The 17,152-nt window shown below is 38.3% G+C and overlaps 1 protein-coding gene across 1 annotated transcript; it reads right to left on the bottom strand.

Moving 5' to 3' along the window:
- Nucleotides 1-127: 127 nt before the first annotated feature.
- Nucleotides 128-8,941, bottom strand: BDKRB1 (bradykinin receptor B1). Its single transcript, XM_027849047.1, has 2 exons — nt 8,705-8,941; nt 128-3,026 (listed from the first exon to the last, which is right to left on the bottom strand). The coding sequence occupies exon 2, from the start codon at nt 3,004-3,006 to the stop codon at nt 1,987-1,989; it is 1,020 nt and encodes a 339-aa protein (XP_027704848.1). The 5' UTR covers nt 3,007-3,026; nt 8,705-8,941; the 3' UTR covers nt 128-1,986.
- Between the last annotated feature and the right edge of the window lie 8,211 nt (nt 8,942-17,152).

The raw sequence follows: 17,152 nt of genomic DNA, 5'->3' as shown, positions 1-17,152 counted from the left end.
CTTGCCCCTGTTTTCCTCAGTTTCCTTATCTGTAAATGTGCTGGAAAAGGAAATGACAAACTACTCTGGTATCTTTACCAAGAAAACCCCAAATGGGGTCACAAAGAATTGGATACAACTAAAACAACTGAACAACAACAACCCTAATAAGGATGAGAGACTGAATACCTTAACTGCATATCAAGGGGCAAGCCAGGTGATGAATGTTCTTTGGGGAAGAGAAGGAAGGTCTACTGAACCCAAGCCCAAAGCTCTATGTCTAGTAAAGGCCCTATGTCTGACACCTATTTCCTTATTCTTGAGGGCCTGTGAACTAAAGGACTGATATGTGAGACTCCTGCCTAAGTGAAGTGGGAAGAAAGAGAGGACATCATCTGCCTCCCTTTCTTCCAGCCACTTTCAACAGCAAATAGGTGGGTTTTGTTTTAAGGGGTATTAGGGAAAGATCTTTGAATCTGTTGATTTCATTAGTATAGAGAACTCCAGGATAGGGAAACTCCTTTTACCAATGCAGGTCAGCTTATTCTCTACAACTCATAGTTTTAGCTGCTGATATCCTTGAGAAGTTAAGTGACTTGTCTAGGGTCACACAGCTTTATTGTGTCAGAGGTTAAATTTGAACTCAGCTTTCCCTGGCCCTAAAGCCAGGTCACTATTTACTACATTTCTCATCAATATAGTGCCTTATGGTTTGTAAAGTACTCACCATACATTATCCTAGTTGATCTTCATGACAATCCTATGAAATAGATGCAATCATCCCCATTTCAATGATGATAAAACTGAAATTCAGAGATGAGTTGCCCCCAAATCCTATAGCTCATAATTGTAGTAGCCAGAACTTGGTTTGCTCTTCTGGATTATGCTGCCTTATAATGATGATAATTGTAACTCACATTGACATGCTACTTTGTGGATTACAAAGTGTCTTGTGACAAAAAAACACTTTTATTCCCATTTTGCTATTATGGTGACTGAGATTTAGAGTGGGGTGTGGGTTGTGGTTGTATGTGTTAGTGGCAAAATGACTTGTCTATAGTTACACAACCCAGCAAGGAAAGTGCCAAGTCCACATGCAAACCCAGGTTTTCTGTTACCAAGTTGAGTCCTCTAAAATACTAAGGTTTGCTAGAATCTGAGGTTGTCAGCAAAAAGGGCTGTGACAGGGTATCTAAGGTTGCAGGGACAGATGGCTGCTGAGAATTCCTAGCATTAGTTGAGAAGTGTTGGGATGTACTCTTATTACTGGTGTTATGGGTATTATAAAAATTAGCCACTGGGTATGTAGATAGAGAAAGAATTTGTATTCAGAAATAATTTGAAGTTGGTGGCTTAGTTAGCATGGAACACAGTTGTGTGAGTGTGAAGAAGAGAAAACAGGAGCATGTGAAGGGGTGGGGGGACTGTAGGAGCTTGAGAACTTTAACAGGTGTGAAGTAGGGGAGGGTTCTATGTATAGGAAAGAGAGAGATTGGGAGTGAGCAGAGTAGATGGGTTGGGTAAATAAGAGAAAGAGATGCAGTTTGAATTAAGATTTAAGCGTGTAGCCTAGCAGCTGTACAGAGACTTGCTGAGTGTGAGAGCTGTGTGTATGTGTGTGTGTGTGTGTGTGGTGGAAGGAGGTTATGGGTCAGGGAGCTCTTATTTTGTGGGTCCTTGTGCCTCCTTCTTACATAGTTTTGTCAATAATGGGGATAGCTGTGATGAGGAAACGTGGTCTATTGCATATCTGGATGGCATGTTTCTGAGCTCCTCATGGCCTCTACAATGGAAGACAGAATGCCTGCAGGTGGAGGAGGTGGATATGTGGAGTATAAGTGAGAACAGCATTACTAGAGAATCCCTGATAGGTTTGAAATGGGAAATGTTCCCTTATGCAGTGGGAGCCCTCTTTCCAATGTGGAGAAAATAAAATGCAACAATGAGAATCTAACAACAATCCTTCTAATGTTTTAATGGCTCAAATAAAAGCAGAGGATTTTTTTTCTATCCTAAGGATACATTGACAGAACATTTGGCAGTGCATTGCTTATAAACTTCATAAACCCTGACCCTAAAAAGTTTCCCCACAAAGACATAAATCACAGGATTCAGGCAACTGTTGAGGAAAGCAAAGAAATTGGCATATATCAAGCCCAAGTCAATTAATTCTTCCCAGAAGCAGCCCTGGACAGCTTTCACCCAGAATAGGTATTCCAGGATAGCAAAGCAATGGTATGGAGTCCAGCATATTATGAAAACAGTCACTAGGGTAAGGATCAGAGTGGTGGCTTTAGTGTCCCTTGTCTTTCCTGATCTCTTTATATTGGTCTTAGTTCGACTTCTCAAGGAGGTTATTATCTGAGAGTTGAAGAAGATGATGGCAATTAGGGGGATGATGAAGCCCACCACACTCAGCTCAATAATCCTGATAGAATACCATACTGTATGGGGGAATTGAAGTATACAGGCAGAGACGTTCAGATCTGGGACACTTTTCATTGATCGGAACATAAAAGTGGGGATGCTTAGAAGACCACCCAAGAACCAGATGAAAACACAGATGATCTGGGCTTGTCGGTGGCTGCGTTGTACCTGGCTGGACATAGTGTGAACCAAAGCAATATACCGGTCCCTGCTGATGGCCACCACCAAGAAGATGCTTATGAACATGTTGGCCTTGATGATTCCATTGATGATGTAGCAAAAGGCATGGCCAAATGGCCAAAAGAACTGCTCTTGGACACTTTCTGCCCAAAAGGGCAAACCCGTGACAAACACCAAGTCAGATGCTGACAGGTTAGTCAAGTAAATTTCTGCCACAGTTAGGCGTCTCCTGAGCAAGAGGAAGATGGACAGGGCAAATATATTTCCTAGTAAACCAAAAAAAAAGATGACAATGATCGATGTTGGTAGCACACTGTACAACACATCCCAGAGCTCTTTTGTATCCATGCAGTAGCTTGTATTCTGGAAAGAGTTAATTTGTTTTGAGATGGAAAATTCTGGCGGTGTCTGGGTTGCCATTGACTTCAATCTAAAAGGAACTACAAATAGGAAAGTATAAATCTCTGGTGCCTCAACAAACAAGGAGAGTAAACAAAAGGAAAAGCATCTATTCTTACTCTCCCACCTCACCCCACCCTAGCAAAGAAAATCATTTGTTTCCCATCCTAATGATTATAACAATCCCTTATAATTTTATTGTGCTGTGAAATGACCTTGTCCAATTGTTAGGGTATTAGAAGGCACTGAAAATATGATGAAAATGTGTTATTTAAAAAAAAATAACTACACATACCCTGTACCCTGGTTACCACTATTAGGCATCCCTTCCTTCAGGATGGGGGAATTGGATCCAACCAATAAGGTCCAGACAGGCAGGGACGTCATCACTCAGATCCTTTGTTTGACTCCAGAGTCAAGATATAGACTCATATAAGTTATATAGTGAAGTCATGTGTGGCCCCATACACAGACCCCAGGGAATATAGATGTGCCAAATGGGCTATTGGCTGCTTCTCCTAGTGGGTAGGTAGCCAATGGCTACATGCAACTTCAAAAAGCACCAGACCACTATAGCTGAACTATTAATTCACTGTTTGTTTGAGTCTCACCAAACTTTTCACTCCTACACCATGAACAGTGAATAATGAGTAATACCAAAGACAAGCTATTTTGATGTCTATATGCTAATTTTGTTCTGTAGCAGTGACCTCACCTAAAAACTCCCCCTCTAGCTCAGGTATGGGCAGAATTGTTTCAGTTCCTCTCCTTCAAGTGAATGGACCTGTATTTCCTTGACCCTGTCCTCAGTCCTTCTCCTCCTTCTCTCTTTATCACCTGAAACATTGTGTGTGGGGGAGTTTAAAGAGAACAATGTGCTAATGCCCACGTAAGATAGTTGGCAATAGCCCAACACTCAAAAGAAAGATTCCCTGTCTTGTAAGATTTTAGAGTTCTTGAGAAATCCCAGCTGCCTCAAAAATATCTTCCTGTGATGTCGAAAATATTTTTCAGCAGAGTCAAAATCTTTATTCAGCATGGAGAGATGAATCTGAAAACATAAATGCTAGGTGGCAGAACAAATATGCTCCTAGAGATGTGGGGTGGGGGTGAGGGCTTGGGGAGAAAGGAAGGGCAACTAATGAAAAGAGTTTTGGGTTTCATCCCTAGTGCTACTATTAACATATTATGAGTTGCTTTCCTTTCTGGGCTTTAGTTTTCCTACCTGTGAAATTAGGAAAATGGACGAGATGAGCATTAAGGTCTGCTCCATCTCTAACATTCTAAGGTTCTATGATTCCAAGGAAGAGACACAACTTTTGCTGATCATAATGCAATAAAAATTATATTCCATAAAAGACTTTCGAAGAAAGAATTATACTGGAGAGTAAGTAATTTAATCCTGAAGAAGCAGTGGGTCAAAGAATAAATCATAGAAACAATAACTAATTGCATTAAACATAGACAACAATGGAACAAGATACCAACATTTTTAGGATTCAGCAAAACATTCCTTTAGGGGAAAAATTAGATCTCTAAACATTTATATCAACAAAGGAGGAAAGGAACAGATCAGTGAAATGGGCCTACAACTAAAAAACCCAAACAAAATAAAAAGAAACCCAATCGACACTGTAATAGAAATTCCAAAAATTAAAGATGATTAACTAAATTGGAAACAAATGACCCAATCGTGTTTTTTTTAAAGATATAACAGCTTATTTGATTTTTAAAAGGAAAGAGGGAAATTAAATGGCCAAAATAAAAAATGAAAAAGGAGAATTTACAACAAATAAAGCAGAAATAAAAGAAATTATTATAAACCATTTTGTCCAATTATGTGCCAATAAAACTGAACTTATATGAAATGGATGAGTGTTCAGAAAAAAAATAAATTACCCAGATTAAGAAAACAAGAAATTAAGAATTAAAAAACCCAAAATTCAGGTAAAGAAATTAATCAAACCATAAACTCCCAAAGAAAAAAAACCTCAGGACTAGATGGATTTACACCTAAATTCTATCAGACATTCAAAGAACAATTAATTCTAATATTGCCTGAATTGCTAAAAATACAGTCTTTCCAAATTTCCTCTGTGATACGTTTTTGGTCATGGCACCTAATATCCAATAAGAATCAAAACAAAGAAAACTATAGAATACTAATCTTGGTGAACATTGACACAAGAATTAAAATATTAGCTAAGAGACTACAGTAACCTGTCAAAAAATGATGTGCTGTGATCAAGGTGGATTTATGCCAGAAATTCAGGGTTGATTCAAAATTAGGAAAACTATCACCATAATTAGACTATATTAATAATGAGAAAAACAAATGGTTATATCAATTGATTCAGAATTTTTTTAATAAGACGCATGTATTTTAGTTAAAAACACTAGAAAACATAAAAATAAATGGGCTTTTTCCTTAAGATAATAAATAGTATCTATCTAAAACCCAGAGCCACTATCATATGTAATGGGGATAAACCAGAGGACTTTACATTAAGATCAGGGGATGTCTATTATCACCACTACTATTTGATGTAGTGCTAGAAGTGCTAACAATTGCAATAAGACAAGAAAAAAGACATTGAAGTAGTAAGTATGGGCAAAGAAGGAAAAGAACTGCTGCTTTTTGCAGATGTGATAAACAGTAGGCAAGAAAGCTACACAATATAAAATAAATTAACATAAATCATCAGTATTTCTATATAATATCAACAAAGCACAGCAAGAAGAAATAGAGAAATTCCAGCTAAAATAACTACAGATTGTACAAAAGACCTGAGATTTTGCCTACCAAGACACACATAGGAACTTTATGAATACAACTATAAAAATCTTTGTAGAACTAAATAATTGGAGCAATATTAATTATTAATATCAATTATTGGCAAAGCCAATGACAATACTAACTAAAGTAATTTACTTCTTAAATACCATACCAATCAAACTGCTAAAGGAGTACTTCAGAGAACTAGAAAAAATAATAACAAAGTTCATATGGAGGAACAAAAAGGTCAAGAATCTCAAGGGAAATAATGAAAAATAAAAGTGAGAAGGAAGCAGGCTGAGTAGCACTAGTTATCATATTATGCAACAAAGCACTAATCATCAAAATGATTTGTTATTAGTTAAGAAACAGAGAGGTTGATCAATGAAACAGATCAGGTACACAGAATATAGAAGTAAATTAACACAGTAGCATAGTGTTTGATAAACCCAAACACTCTAGCTAATGGAATAAGAAAAAAATTTGACAAACCTGCTGGAAAAACTGGAAAGAAGTCTGGCAGAAATTAGATATAGATCAACACTCAACATCTCAAATTCTATACCAAGACAAGTTCCAAATGGATATATGACTTCTACATAAAGGGTCATGTCATAAATTATGTGAGCAAGAAAAAATTACCTTTTGGACCTATGGATAGGGAAACAGTTCATAACTAAAAAAAGGATAGAGAGGATCACAGAAGATAAAATGGACAACTTTGATTACATAAAATTAAAAAAAAAATTCAAACAAAGCCAAGGCAGCTAAAAATTAGAACGGAAGCCTTGAACTGGGGGAAAAATCTGTGCTATAAATTTTCCGATAAAGATCTCATTTTCAAGATATATAAAGAATTGATTCAAATTTGTAAAATTGAAAGTGATCCCTCATTTAATAAATGGTCAAAAGAAGGATATGAACAGGTAGTTTTCAAAGGAGGAAATCCAAGCTATCAAAATTGCCATATGAAAAAAAAACATTCCAAATCACTAATGATAAGAGCAATATAAATTAATGCAACTCTGAGGTTCCACTTTATACCTATCAGATTGATAGGTTACCAGAAAACAGGTACAAAAATGGTGGAGCCACAAAATGGTCCAGCCATTCTAGAAAGCAAATTGGAACTAGGCCCTGAAAGTCATTAAATTGTGCATATTCTTCTACTCAGTGATACCACCACTAGGTTTATAACCTAAATAAATCAAAGAAATGGGAACAAGTAACTATAATAGCAACTCTTTTTTTATGATGGCAAAGAACTGGAAAATATGGGGGTGCCTATCTATTAGGGAATGGTAGAAGAAATTATGGTATAAGAATGTAATTGAATACTCTAGTGTTGTAGGAGGTCACAAAAGGACTAGTTTCAGGAAAAAAAAAGCCTGGGGAGACTTGTATGTACTGATATAGAATGAAATTAGCCAAACCAGAACAATTTATACCATAACATAACATTGTATGGACAGATAACTTTGAAAGACTTAAGAACTTTGATCAGAGCAAAGACCAATTGTTATTGCATAAGACTGATAATGACTATACTACCCACCTCTGTGAGGAGACAGAAGTGATAGACGCAATGTACATAGTCAAGCAAAATGAATTTCCACAATTGCCATGTCCAAAAAAGGTCTCATTTTTTGAATGTGGCAGTTGTGAGGATTCATTTTGTTTGACCATGTATATTTCTTAAATGGATTTTTTTCCCCAAAGAGAAAGGGGGAAGTAGAAGGGCAAAATTCCTAAGTATGTAATCCCAGGGCTCCTCGAACACAACCACACAAACATTTTAAGTTCTTTCCCAGATCTAATATGCTATGACTTCTATGATTTTTAAGAGCCCTTCCTGATCCCACCAGTTCCTAGTCCTCAATTCCTCTTGCAATTACTTTGTACATATTCTATATTCACTTGTGTATACATTGCACCTCCCCTCCACCCTATTTTTTTTCCCCTCCTGTTCCCCATTAGAATGTAAATTCCTTTAGGACAGGGTTTCATTTTTTTGCTTTGTATTTCATAGCACCTAGAACAGTACCTTGCCCATATAAACTTAAATGTTTATAGATTTGAATCAAACTGAATTCAATTTGTCACTTAGTGAATGACATTTTTTCACATTGATGTGGGCTATTTAGAGAGATAGTTGTTTTAACCAATAAATTGTCTTTCTTCAAAATAACACTTGAAATACAAACAAAATAAGGCACAACGTGTTTTAATTCTCAAAATCACTGGTTTATGGTTACAAAAGGGCATATAAACTTGAGCTATCAATAATTATGAAAAATAAAGATAGTGACTATATTTTGCATATAACTATTACAAATTAACCTGCTTAATATTTTAGAAGTCAAAAGGCTTCAATTTGCCATACAGATTTTGAAATATTAAATACTCTTGTGGGATGCTTTCATGTTTCCTAATTTACAGAACATGGCTGTTTTGAACCAGTGGAGTAGAAAAAGCTATGGACCAGGAACCATCTGGATTCTAGACCCCTCTCTATCACAAACTCACTGTTTATGTAACTCTGATTGAGTCATTCTCCTTTGCTAGATCATAGTTTTCTTATTTGTAAAATGAAAGAGTTAGACTAGCTAATACCTTCTAGTTATAAAATTCTGTGTTTGTTTACTTTAGCCTAAAAATACCCAACCATTTTTTAAAAGAAAAAACTCTGAAATAACATCTTTCTTCTTTCCCCCTTATAATCAAATCCTCCTACACCCCAAAGTGGCAGAAATGCCCAAGAAGTACTTGTTAAATTGAACTAAATTAATATCAGAAAAAATCTGGATCCCCAAGTGAGCAGAAAGTCAAAGAATATTTGAACGTTTAAGAAGAGAAACAAAATATTTCCAGAGAATTTAGCTCTAGCCCCATAATTTAAGGCAGTTAAAAACTCAAACTTAACAAAGTTTGTCAGTTACTTACTTGTCTGAGGCAAAGAATGGACTCAAAGTACTCCTTTGGCTGAGTTTTTAGTTTTAGGAGAACTGACTGGGGAGGTGTTTTTCTGTGTTCTGGAGAAGACTTGAAAGGACTTTTACATTTTGTTTCACAACCTCAGCTGTAATGATGTCATCAGTAGTCATGTAGAAAAATGAAGCGGCGAAAGAAGCAATTTGGAACTTTGAAGAATTAAGTTCATGTGTATTGGACGGAAGGAAGAGGATTCAACGATTCCATTACCATTTGATTTGGTGACATTTGGAAAGTCCCCACTCTATCATTCATTTTGGTCAGTTTTATGGTTCTAGACCTTTTCTTAAGTCCTGAAGGCAGATTTTGACATAGATCAGTGGTTCCTGGAATACAGTCAGTCAGCAGTTTCTTCATAGCTCCTCCTCTGCTTGCTCTGAATCAGAGTTTAAGAGTGGACTAGCAGGATTAATTGACGTTTTCTTGGAAGAAGAGGTGCTTTGAGATGAACATAGGGTACTTTCTTGCCAGGATATAGTCAGTGCTATAATTTAATCCCTCACCAAAACTGTATTGAATAAAAGATATAGGAGGAATTATTGATTTTTACAAAATCCCCAGATATGTGAAATACATTACACTTTTTTCTAAGAGCCATATGTCTCATGTCCCTGAGATTCAGGGTATTCAAGTTCATTTATATTAGGTTTGCTCCGTCATGATGATTTCCTTCTGAAAAACAAGATTCTGGTATCTCCTTCTCCAGATGCAGATGATTCCAGACACCCATGGTTTCAACTTCTATGTAGATGCCTCTCAAATCTTGTCATCAAAGAGCAGTAGACTTTAAATCAGGAGAGACCAGGGTTTGAATCCTGGCCCTGACACTTATAGTTATGCGACTCTTATTTTATTTCTTCATTTGTAAAGTGGGGATAATGACACTTGCAGTTCCTAGCTCCCAGGGTTTTTGTGAGGAAAGTATTTTGTAAATCTTAAAGTATGTGTGTTTATTTATGTATACCTTATATATATGTGAGTATGTGTGCTTGCATGCATGTGTGCATGTGCATGTGTGTGTATGTGCGTGTGTGTGTGCAATCGTGTGTGTGTGTGTATACACTCATAAATATTCTGGGCTTCCTGGGTTGGAGTATTGATCAGAAATTGATATGCATACATGTATATGTATGGGAGAGTTGGTTTCTGATCACTATCCTAGCCTAAGAAGTGCAAAAACATCTATATCTATCAATCTTTCTATCTATCTATCTATCTATCTCCATGCACACATATTCACCCATAGATATGAATTAAATATACATATATATGTATATACATATATGATTTAGTTTCTACCTAGTCCTAATTAAAGTAAGAGGCAAATAATGAAGTGTTTAACTATGGGAAGAGTCTATATCTTGTCACTCCTTAATGAAATTTAAAACAGTTCCTTGCTTGAATGGAAGGGACAGCACTATTGGATGGGCAAAGATTGGCCATGCCCATGTGACCCCTTAAAAAGCTGATGTCACCAGCTCATGGAGTCAGTTCAGACAGGAGTAAGCAATTGAGTAAGAACCCAATCCCAAAGGGGGAATAACTTTTTACCCCTTTAGGGAGAGAGGTTAAGGCTGGAGTGGGTTATGGGAGAGACATATTAGAGGCACTAATGTGGACATCTATCAACTGAAAAGGAGGCGGGTTGGTCATGTAGTGAGAATAAAGCTTAATAATCTCAGAGGCACTAGAATCCACTCAATATTAAAAGCCATACAGAAAGGCCTCTTGGATATAGCTCCTCTATAGAAGATTTATGGACAAGAATTTCCCAGGATAAGAAGACACCCATGAGAATCCATCTGCATTGGTGTGAGTACTATTTTTACCCCTGCATTCTGAGTCCAAAAAGTCCATCAAAGTGTGATGCATGCCTCAAAGCCCATTTGTACAGGATTATCTTCATTGGTGGAGAATAATTATTCAATACTCCATGCCTGTGTGAAGGGAGAATTTGGCAAAAGCTTGAGAGAGGAGAGATCTGGTCTTTTGGGTTCTAGCTTCAGAAGACAAGATGCGTAGTTCCTATTCTCATCAGGTCCCAGAAGGAAGAGACCCTGAGAAAGAAGCTGACAAGTAGAGGAGAAAGCATCTCTATCACATCCCTATCCCTAGTTTACTATACACTAAAGATTTCAGGCAATTTCTCCTTGGGTGAGATCTGAAACTCTCTTTCTTGGTTGAACTGAGTTGTCTTGCTCCCAATGCTCCCTTACTCATTCACTCTGTATTATTTGATATATTCTCATATGTGTACCTTCTCTTCTGCTATTGGCTTAGATAAATGGGTTTATTCATTGTTTGCTATGTGTGCTTATTTTGGAACTTTGGCATTTAGTGGGAAGGGAGTCAAACCTTGGATATGTAGCCTGGGGAACATTTTTCCTATTGAGAGATAGTGATCAGGAAAACAGATTGAATATGAAAATTATTTTCTTTAAAGTAACAATATTTAAGGGAGAAGACAAATATAATTCTAGCCTATTACTCCTTTTTTCTCTGAAGAAAGTAGAGTGGCCAGGCTCTGGCTATAATCTCCTGCTTCCCCTATTGGCAGGAATCAAAATCTCCCTTGGAAAAAAATGGAAGGAGGAGACTTTAGAGATATCTAATCTTTGTTGTTCAGTTGTTTTTCAGTTGTGTCCAAGTCTTCATGACCCCTGTGGTTTTCTTGGTAAAGGTACCAGAGTAGTTTGCCATTTCCTTCTCCAGCTCATTTTGTAGATGAAAGGCAAACAGGGTTAAGCGACTTGCCCAGGGTCACACAGCTGGTAAGTGTCTGAGGCCAGATTTGAACTCAAGGAAGATGAGTCTTCCTGACTCTAGGCCTGGTACTCTATTTATTTCACCACCTAGCTGGCCTTAAGGAACTAGGAATGTTTATCTTGGAGAAGAGAAGTCTCAGTTGTCTTCTAGTACTTTAATGTCTGTTTCGAGGGAAAGGAGTTAGATTTTGTTTGGCTTCAGAGGGCAGAATCAGAAACAGTGGATGGAAATTGCAGAGGCAGATTTTGGCTCAAAGTGAGGAAAAGCTCTTTAATTATTTGTCATCTCAAAGTGAAACAAACCATTTCAGAAGGTAGTACGTTCTTCATCACTAGAGGTCTTCAAGGTTGTATAATCACTTCAGGTTGAGGATATTGTAATGTGAGTTCCTACTCAGATACAGTGAGATGATCTCTGAAGTCCCTTTCAACTGAAATTCTGTGATACTGTGACAGTCAATTATAAATTTCATAATAGAAAGGGAGCATGGAGATCCTCCAATCAAACACTCTGTCTCTTCTTTAGTACCTCTGACAAAGAGTTATCCAGATAAGGCAGGGGACTTGGAGCTAAGAAGACCTGAATTCAAATACCATCTCAGACACTTAATAGCTGTGAGTCCCTGGGCAAGTCGCTTTACCTCTTTGTGTCTCAGTTTCCTCATTTGTAAAATTAGGTAATTGACTTTATTGGCATCTAAGATTCTTTCTAATTCTAAATCTATGATTCTACTCTTCTAAGTTCTTCTGGAACAAGGAATTCATTGTTTTCTAAGTCAGCTTCTTTCATTGCCAGATAATCTTAAATTGTTACAAAGTTCTTTTTTATGTTATAACAGAATCTGCCTTCTTATAATTTCCATATATCCTTCCTATTTTCCTTACTGTGGAAGCACACGGTCACTTCAAGCAAGCTGGCTACAGGCTCAGATTAGAAAATTTTTTCCGAGACCAACCAAACACCAACAGTATGTTAAGATGCAAGATTTTTATTATTTTTTTTTGGCCACTGTTCCAAAGATTTGATTAATAAACTATTCTAAAGCATGTGCATTGATATTATGACTTTTTCCATGCTGTTATTTGCAGTGATAATAAACTTCATATTGACTGTATTTTAACTTCTAATATCTGTGCTTCTGCATTGACCACTCTCACTCCCTCATCCCAGGCCATTGGCTAGGCTTCCCAGTTAGGATCATCTCATTCTTAATTCTTACCACTAGTATTTACTCCTATTCAGACAATCATAGAATGCCAGGAACCTTGAAATCATAGAACCAAAGAATGTCAGAAGTTGAAGAATGGATTGGGGGGTGGGGGTGGAGAGATATGACAGATGCCTTCAGGTATTTGAAGAGCTGCCATATTGAAGAGGGATTCGACCAGGCCTGCACAACATTCGGCCTGCATGCTCTCACAAAAGGATTTTGGGCGCCCTGTGAAAAATGTAGAGGATCTAAAGCAGGCTTGCACAACATACTGCCTGTGGGCCATACGTTGTGCAGGCCTGGATTAGACTTTTCCTGTTTGGCCCCAGAAGGCAAAACCAGGAACAATGGCTGGAAGTTGAAAAATGGCAAATTTAGGCTGGATTTAAGGAAGAAATTCTTAAGAATTAAAAACCATTGGACTATAGACTTTTAAATTGGAAGGAATTTAAAATGTTAGCTGGTTAAAACACTCTCATTTTCAAGATGAGGAAAGTGAAGCCCAGAGAGAACTGATTTATTTGAGGTCACAGAGCTCACAAGTTGAGAAAGGATCAGAACTGAGCTCATCTGACTTTAAGTCCAGTTCTCTTTTCAGGATACTTTTGCTTCCAACAGGGTCCTTGATTAGGTCCATCTAATGTCCAATTAGTATCTCAAATACCTCATCCCAGATCCCTGCCACTGACTTGATCTGTGGAATAATTTGCTTGGCTAGAAAGCAACCTGCACCACTCACTGTTTTGTACCCATCTATTTTGGTTCGTACCAGATTCATGAATGAGGAAGACTGACTTTTAGTTTGGGGGCTTATGCTCTCATTTTCCTGTTTCTTTTCTCTATGACAAACTCTTACCCCAGGAACAGGCTAATCGTAGTTTGAGCTGTTCATGCCCAGGTCTCCAAAATGGAGAAAGTAAAAGATACATACTATGAATTGGGTTTAGCACAGGTCATTTATTTCTATGCAGAAAGCAACGATAGCTGTAAAAAGAATCAGGACACATCAACAAAATGATTGAAATAGGATTGACCTTCTTAGGACATAACATAGTTTGCTGGTGACAAGCCTGTATGTGAAGCAGCCAAACAGGGTCAGGCTTTTCTCTTCAGTGCCATTCTCTCTGATGCAGGTGTTTCCCTTGATCTCTGTTACTACCTCTGCCTTTGCCATGTCAGTTCCCTGTGCCAGGGAACAAGGTGGCGGCAGCTGCTGCTAACACAGAGTTCCAGACCTTTCTAACCTCACAAGGTCATTTACTTAGGGAAAGGAAACACAGAAGAGAAGTGGCTCCATCCCAGGCACAGGCTTGCTGAAGTAGAATATGTGGTCGTGGCCACTGGGATGAGGTGGGGGATAGAATAGCCACTGTCTGTTCCTCAGACTTTTTTGGAGAAAACTCAGAAGAGTCTTCACACTTTGAATCCAGTAAGGAAGAGTGAATCAGAGTGGTGAATCATCCCTTTTGTACAACCACTGAGTTGTGTCCAATAGTCATTTAGGGCACTCTTCATCATACATGGCTGGAAGTAGACTCACTGCAAACTTTCATATGGTTTCCAGGAATAGTGATTGATCATGTATGGAGCACAGGATGGGAGGAGGGACCTGTTACACTTAGATTCTTATTTTTGTTTTACCAAAGGACTTTTATGAGGAAAATACTGTGTAATCTGTGATTTCACCATTGTTGACATTCTCTCTATCAGTGTAGATTGCTCCTATCCATGTATTTTTATCCAGTATGATTTATAACTCTAGTCTTTCATAGATTCTATACAGAAAATATGCCTGATGTATTAGACACCTTCCTGTAGATCTTTTCACATTTTAGCTCCCCATACAGCATCTGAACACTCCATTTGTTAGCCTTTGCTCATAGGACATGCCTGTCCACCTCCTTTTCTTATTACACATTGTTTCAGTGATGTTACTTACCTCAGTGTCTCTAATTTCAAGCATGTATCCCTTTCAGTAAAAAAAAAATGCTTTTTGGTGTATACTCCAAACATATGTATATTTGCTTATTTAAAATTATATGAGTAATTATAGATATTAGTGTACTAATAACTATGTCTTATGCTTGACACTATAGTCTGAGAAAATAATAATGCCTCAGCTCTCCCTAACCACTGAGTGCCCGAGGAGATGCCTGTCTCAGTCAGGCCAGGTCAGGAGCATTGTGTTCTGCTTTGGAAGCTACAGGTTAGGAAGAATAGTTTAGAAAGGATGGAGAGCTTATAGAGAAAAGCCATCAGAATTCAGGTCCTTGAGTTGAAGACATATGAGGACTGGCTGACTGAATTGAGGCTGTGGAAGGACATGACAGCTGCCTTCAAATACCTGAAGAGCTACCACCTGGGAGATTAATTAGATTTTTTGATCTTACAGGGCAAAACCAGGAGGCATGGCTGAAAGTTACTCCTTTGTTAAATTTAATTTATATATTTCTTTAGAGAAAACCTGCACATAACAAAGTCGACTGTTTCTTAAACTATCCTTTTCCTCTTCTTTGCATCTTGAAATACTTGTGTTTATTGAAGATTGTCAAGTTAATAATAATTTTTTAAGTGAAGTGTCTTAATTTAAAGTGAAATTTTCCAGGCCTTTGTAAATTGACCTTGGTATATTCTGTGGATCATGTGGACTAATTAATTTTTTTTTATCATTTGCCTTATGTTGTCATTCAGGGCAGAGGTTTCCAAAGTGGGTCATCATCCCCCTAGAGCACCTATGAAATGACCCAAAGTGGGCCATAGCTTGATTCCAAAGGGTTTGTGATCAACCAATCAGAAAAGAAGATGGGTCTTGGTCCACCTCCTTTCCTATTTTTCCCCTAACAAATTGTGATCTTGTTTCCAAAAGACTACCTTACTTTCTTTGAAACGCCTTACTTTCCCCTTCCCACCACTGGCCTCCATAGCTGCTCCAAGTATGGGCCCCTCAGGGCCTTTATAACCTAAACCAATCTAGCCACCTAGAGTAGGTGGCAGGCCAAATCCTCTATTTCCTCTGCTCCCTTGTCCTTGCACCCTCACTTCCAGCCCTCATCACTGCAATAGTGGGCTCTGCAAACTGTGCTCTGGGATAGTGGCCAGTAAGCTCATCTCCTATTTTTTTTGGTGGAAGAGTGAATAGCACAGGACAGGCAGGTACAGATAAGCTATAATTACATTACCTGTCATCCAAAATTCTTTTTAACTCCTCTATTTCTAACTAAGGTAACACCATTCTTCCAGTGTCCTAGGATCTAAATTTCCCCATTAACCCCAACTCCTCACTCAACTAAAACTCTTGTTTTCAAAGTTACCAGTGATCTCTTAATTGCCACATTTGATGGCCTTTTCTTAGTCCTCATTCTTCTTAGAATCTGATAGTGTTGACCATCCTCTCCTCCTGCATATATACTTTCTTCACTTTGGGTTGTAGTTCTTTCTCAATCTCTTTTTCTGGATCATCATACATATACCCTCAACTGTAGGTGTACCTCAAGATTCTGTCTAGGGGTCCATTCAGCTCTCTCTCACTTGTTGACATAAACATGCTATGCATAAAATGCCCAGATTGTCTTTAACACTAATTGCCTTTTGGACACCTCAAAATGGATTTTTCAAATTCAACATGTTGAAAACAGAATTTATCTTCCTCCCCTTACCTCTTCTAAACTTCTCCATTTCTGTTTAAATTGTTCTATCAATCAATCAGTTGAGCATTTATTAAATACCTACTATATGTCAGGCACTCTGGTAGGGCTGATGATACAAAGAATTAATCATTACTCTAACATTCTTTTGCATTCTCACAGGGAGACAGGTGTATATACACACAGAGTAAACATTAGTAGAACAAATGCAAATTAATATAAAGTATTTACATATAACATATTTAGGGAAGAAGTGTGAGGGACTGTCTGATGTTGGCAGCTGCCAGTCGGGTACTGTGGCATGGGTAAGGTAAGATCTGGGTATTTTGGAAGTCGAGGCAGGGACTGTGGTAGGCAGAGTCGTGTGTACTGGGATGGGCTGGATTCGGAGAAGCCATGAGGCAATTGGGCAATGCTATGAGATAAGCTGGGTGCAAGGAAGTAGCCGAGCCTGAACTCCTGAGGCAAGGGGCGGTGCCACGTGGGAGTGGGATGGCAGAGGACTGAGTTCCCTCTGCTTAGTCCCCTCCCTATATGCAACGTCATCCCCAGATGCCTCTTGTGACCTTCCTGACCTTGTGCAGCACTGACCCAGTCCCCTCCTGAGTCTGACTTCCTAGGTCACGTACTCTTGTCTACGCGTCAATCCCAGATGCCTCCTTCCTGTATCCAATCCTAGCCTCCTATGTCACTCCCTCCCCCTTGGTGTGCTAAACTCAGACAGCCCCTTCCAGTATCTGACCCTACAATCATTGGCTAGTAGCGGGCTGGGGAGGAGGG

This window comes from Vombatus ursinus, unplaced genomic scaffold (genome assembly GCF_900497805.2).
Source record: "Vombatus ursinus unplaced genomic scaffold, bare-nosed wombat genome assembly UNPS02007284.1, whole genome shotgun sequence".
NCBI lineage: Eukaryota > Metazoa > Chordata > Mammalia > Diprotodontia > Vombatidae > Vombatus > Vombatus ursinus.
This window is presented reverse-complemented; position numbering and strand designations above follow the sequence as displayed.

Coding starts and splice junctions, on each gene's coding strand:
- BDKRB1 (XM_027849047.1), bottom strand. CDS start 3,006: ATGGCAACCCAGACACCGCCAGAATTTTCCATCTCAAAACAAATTAAC.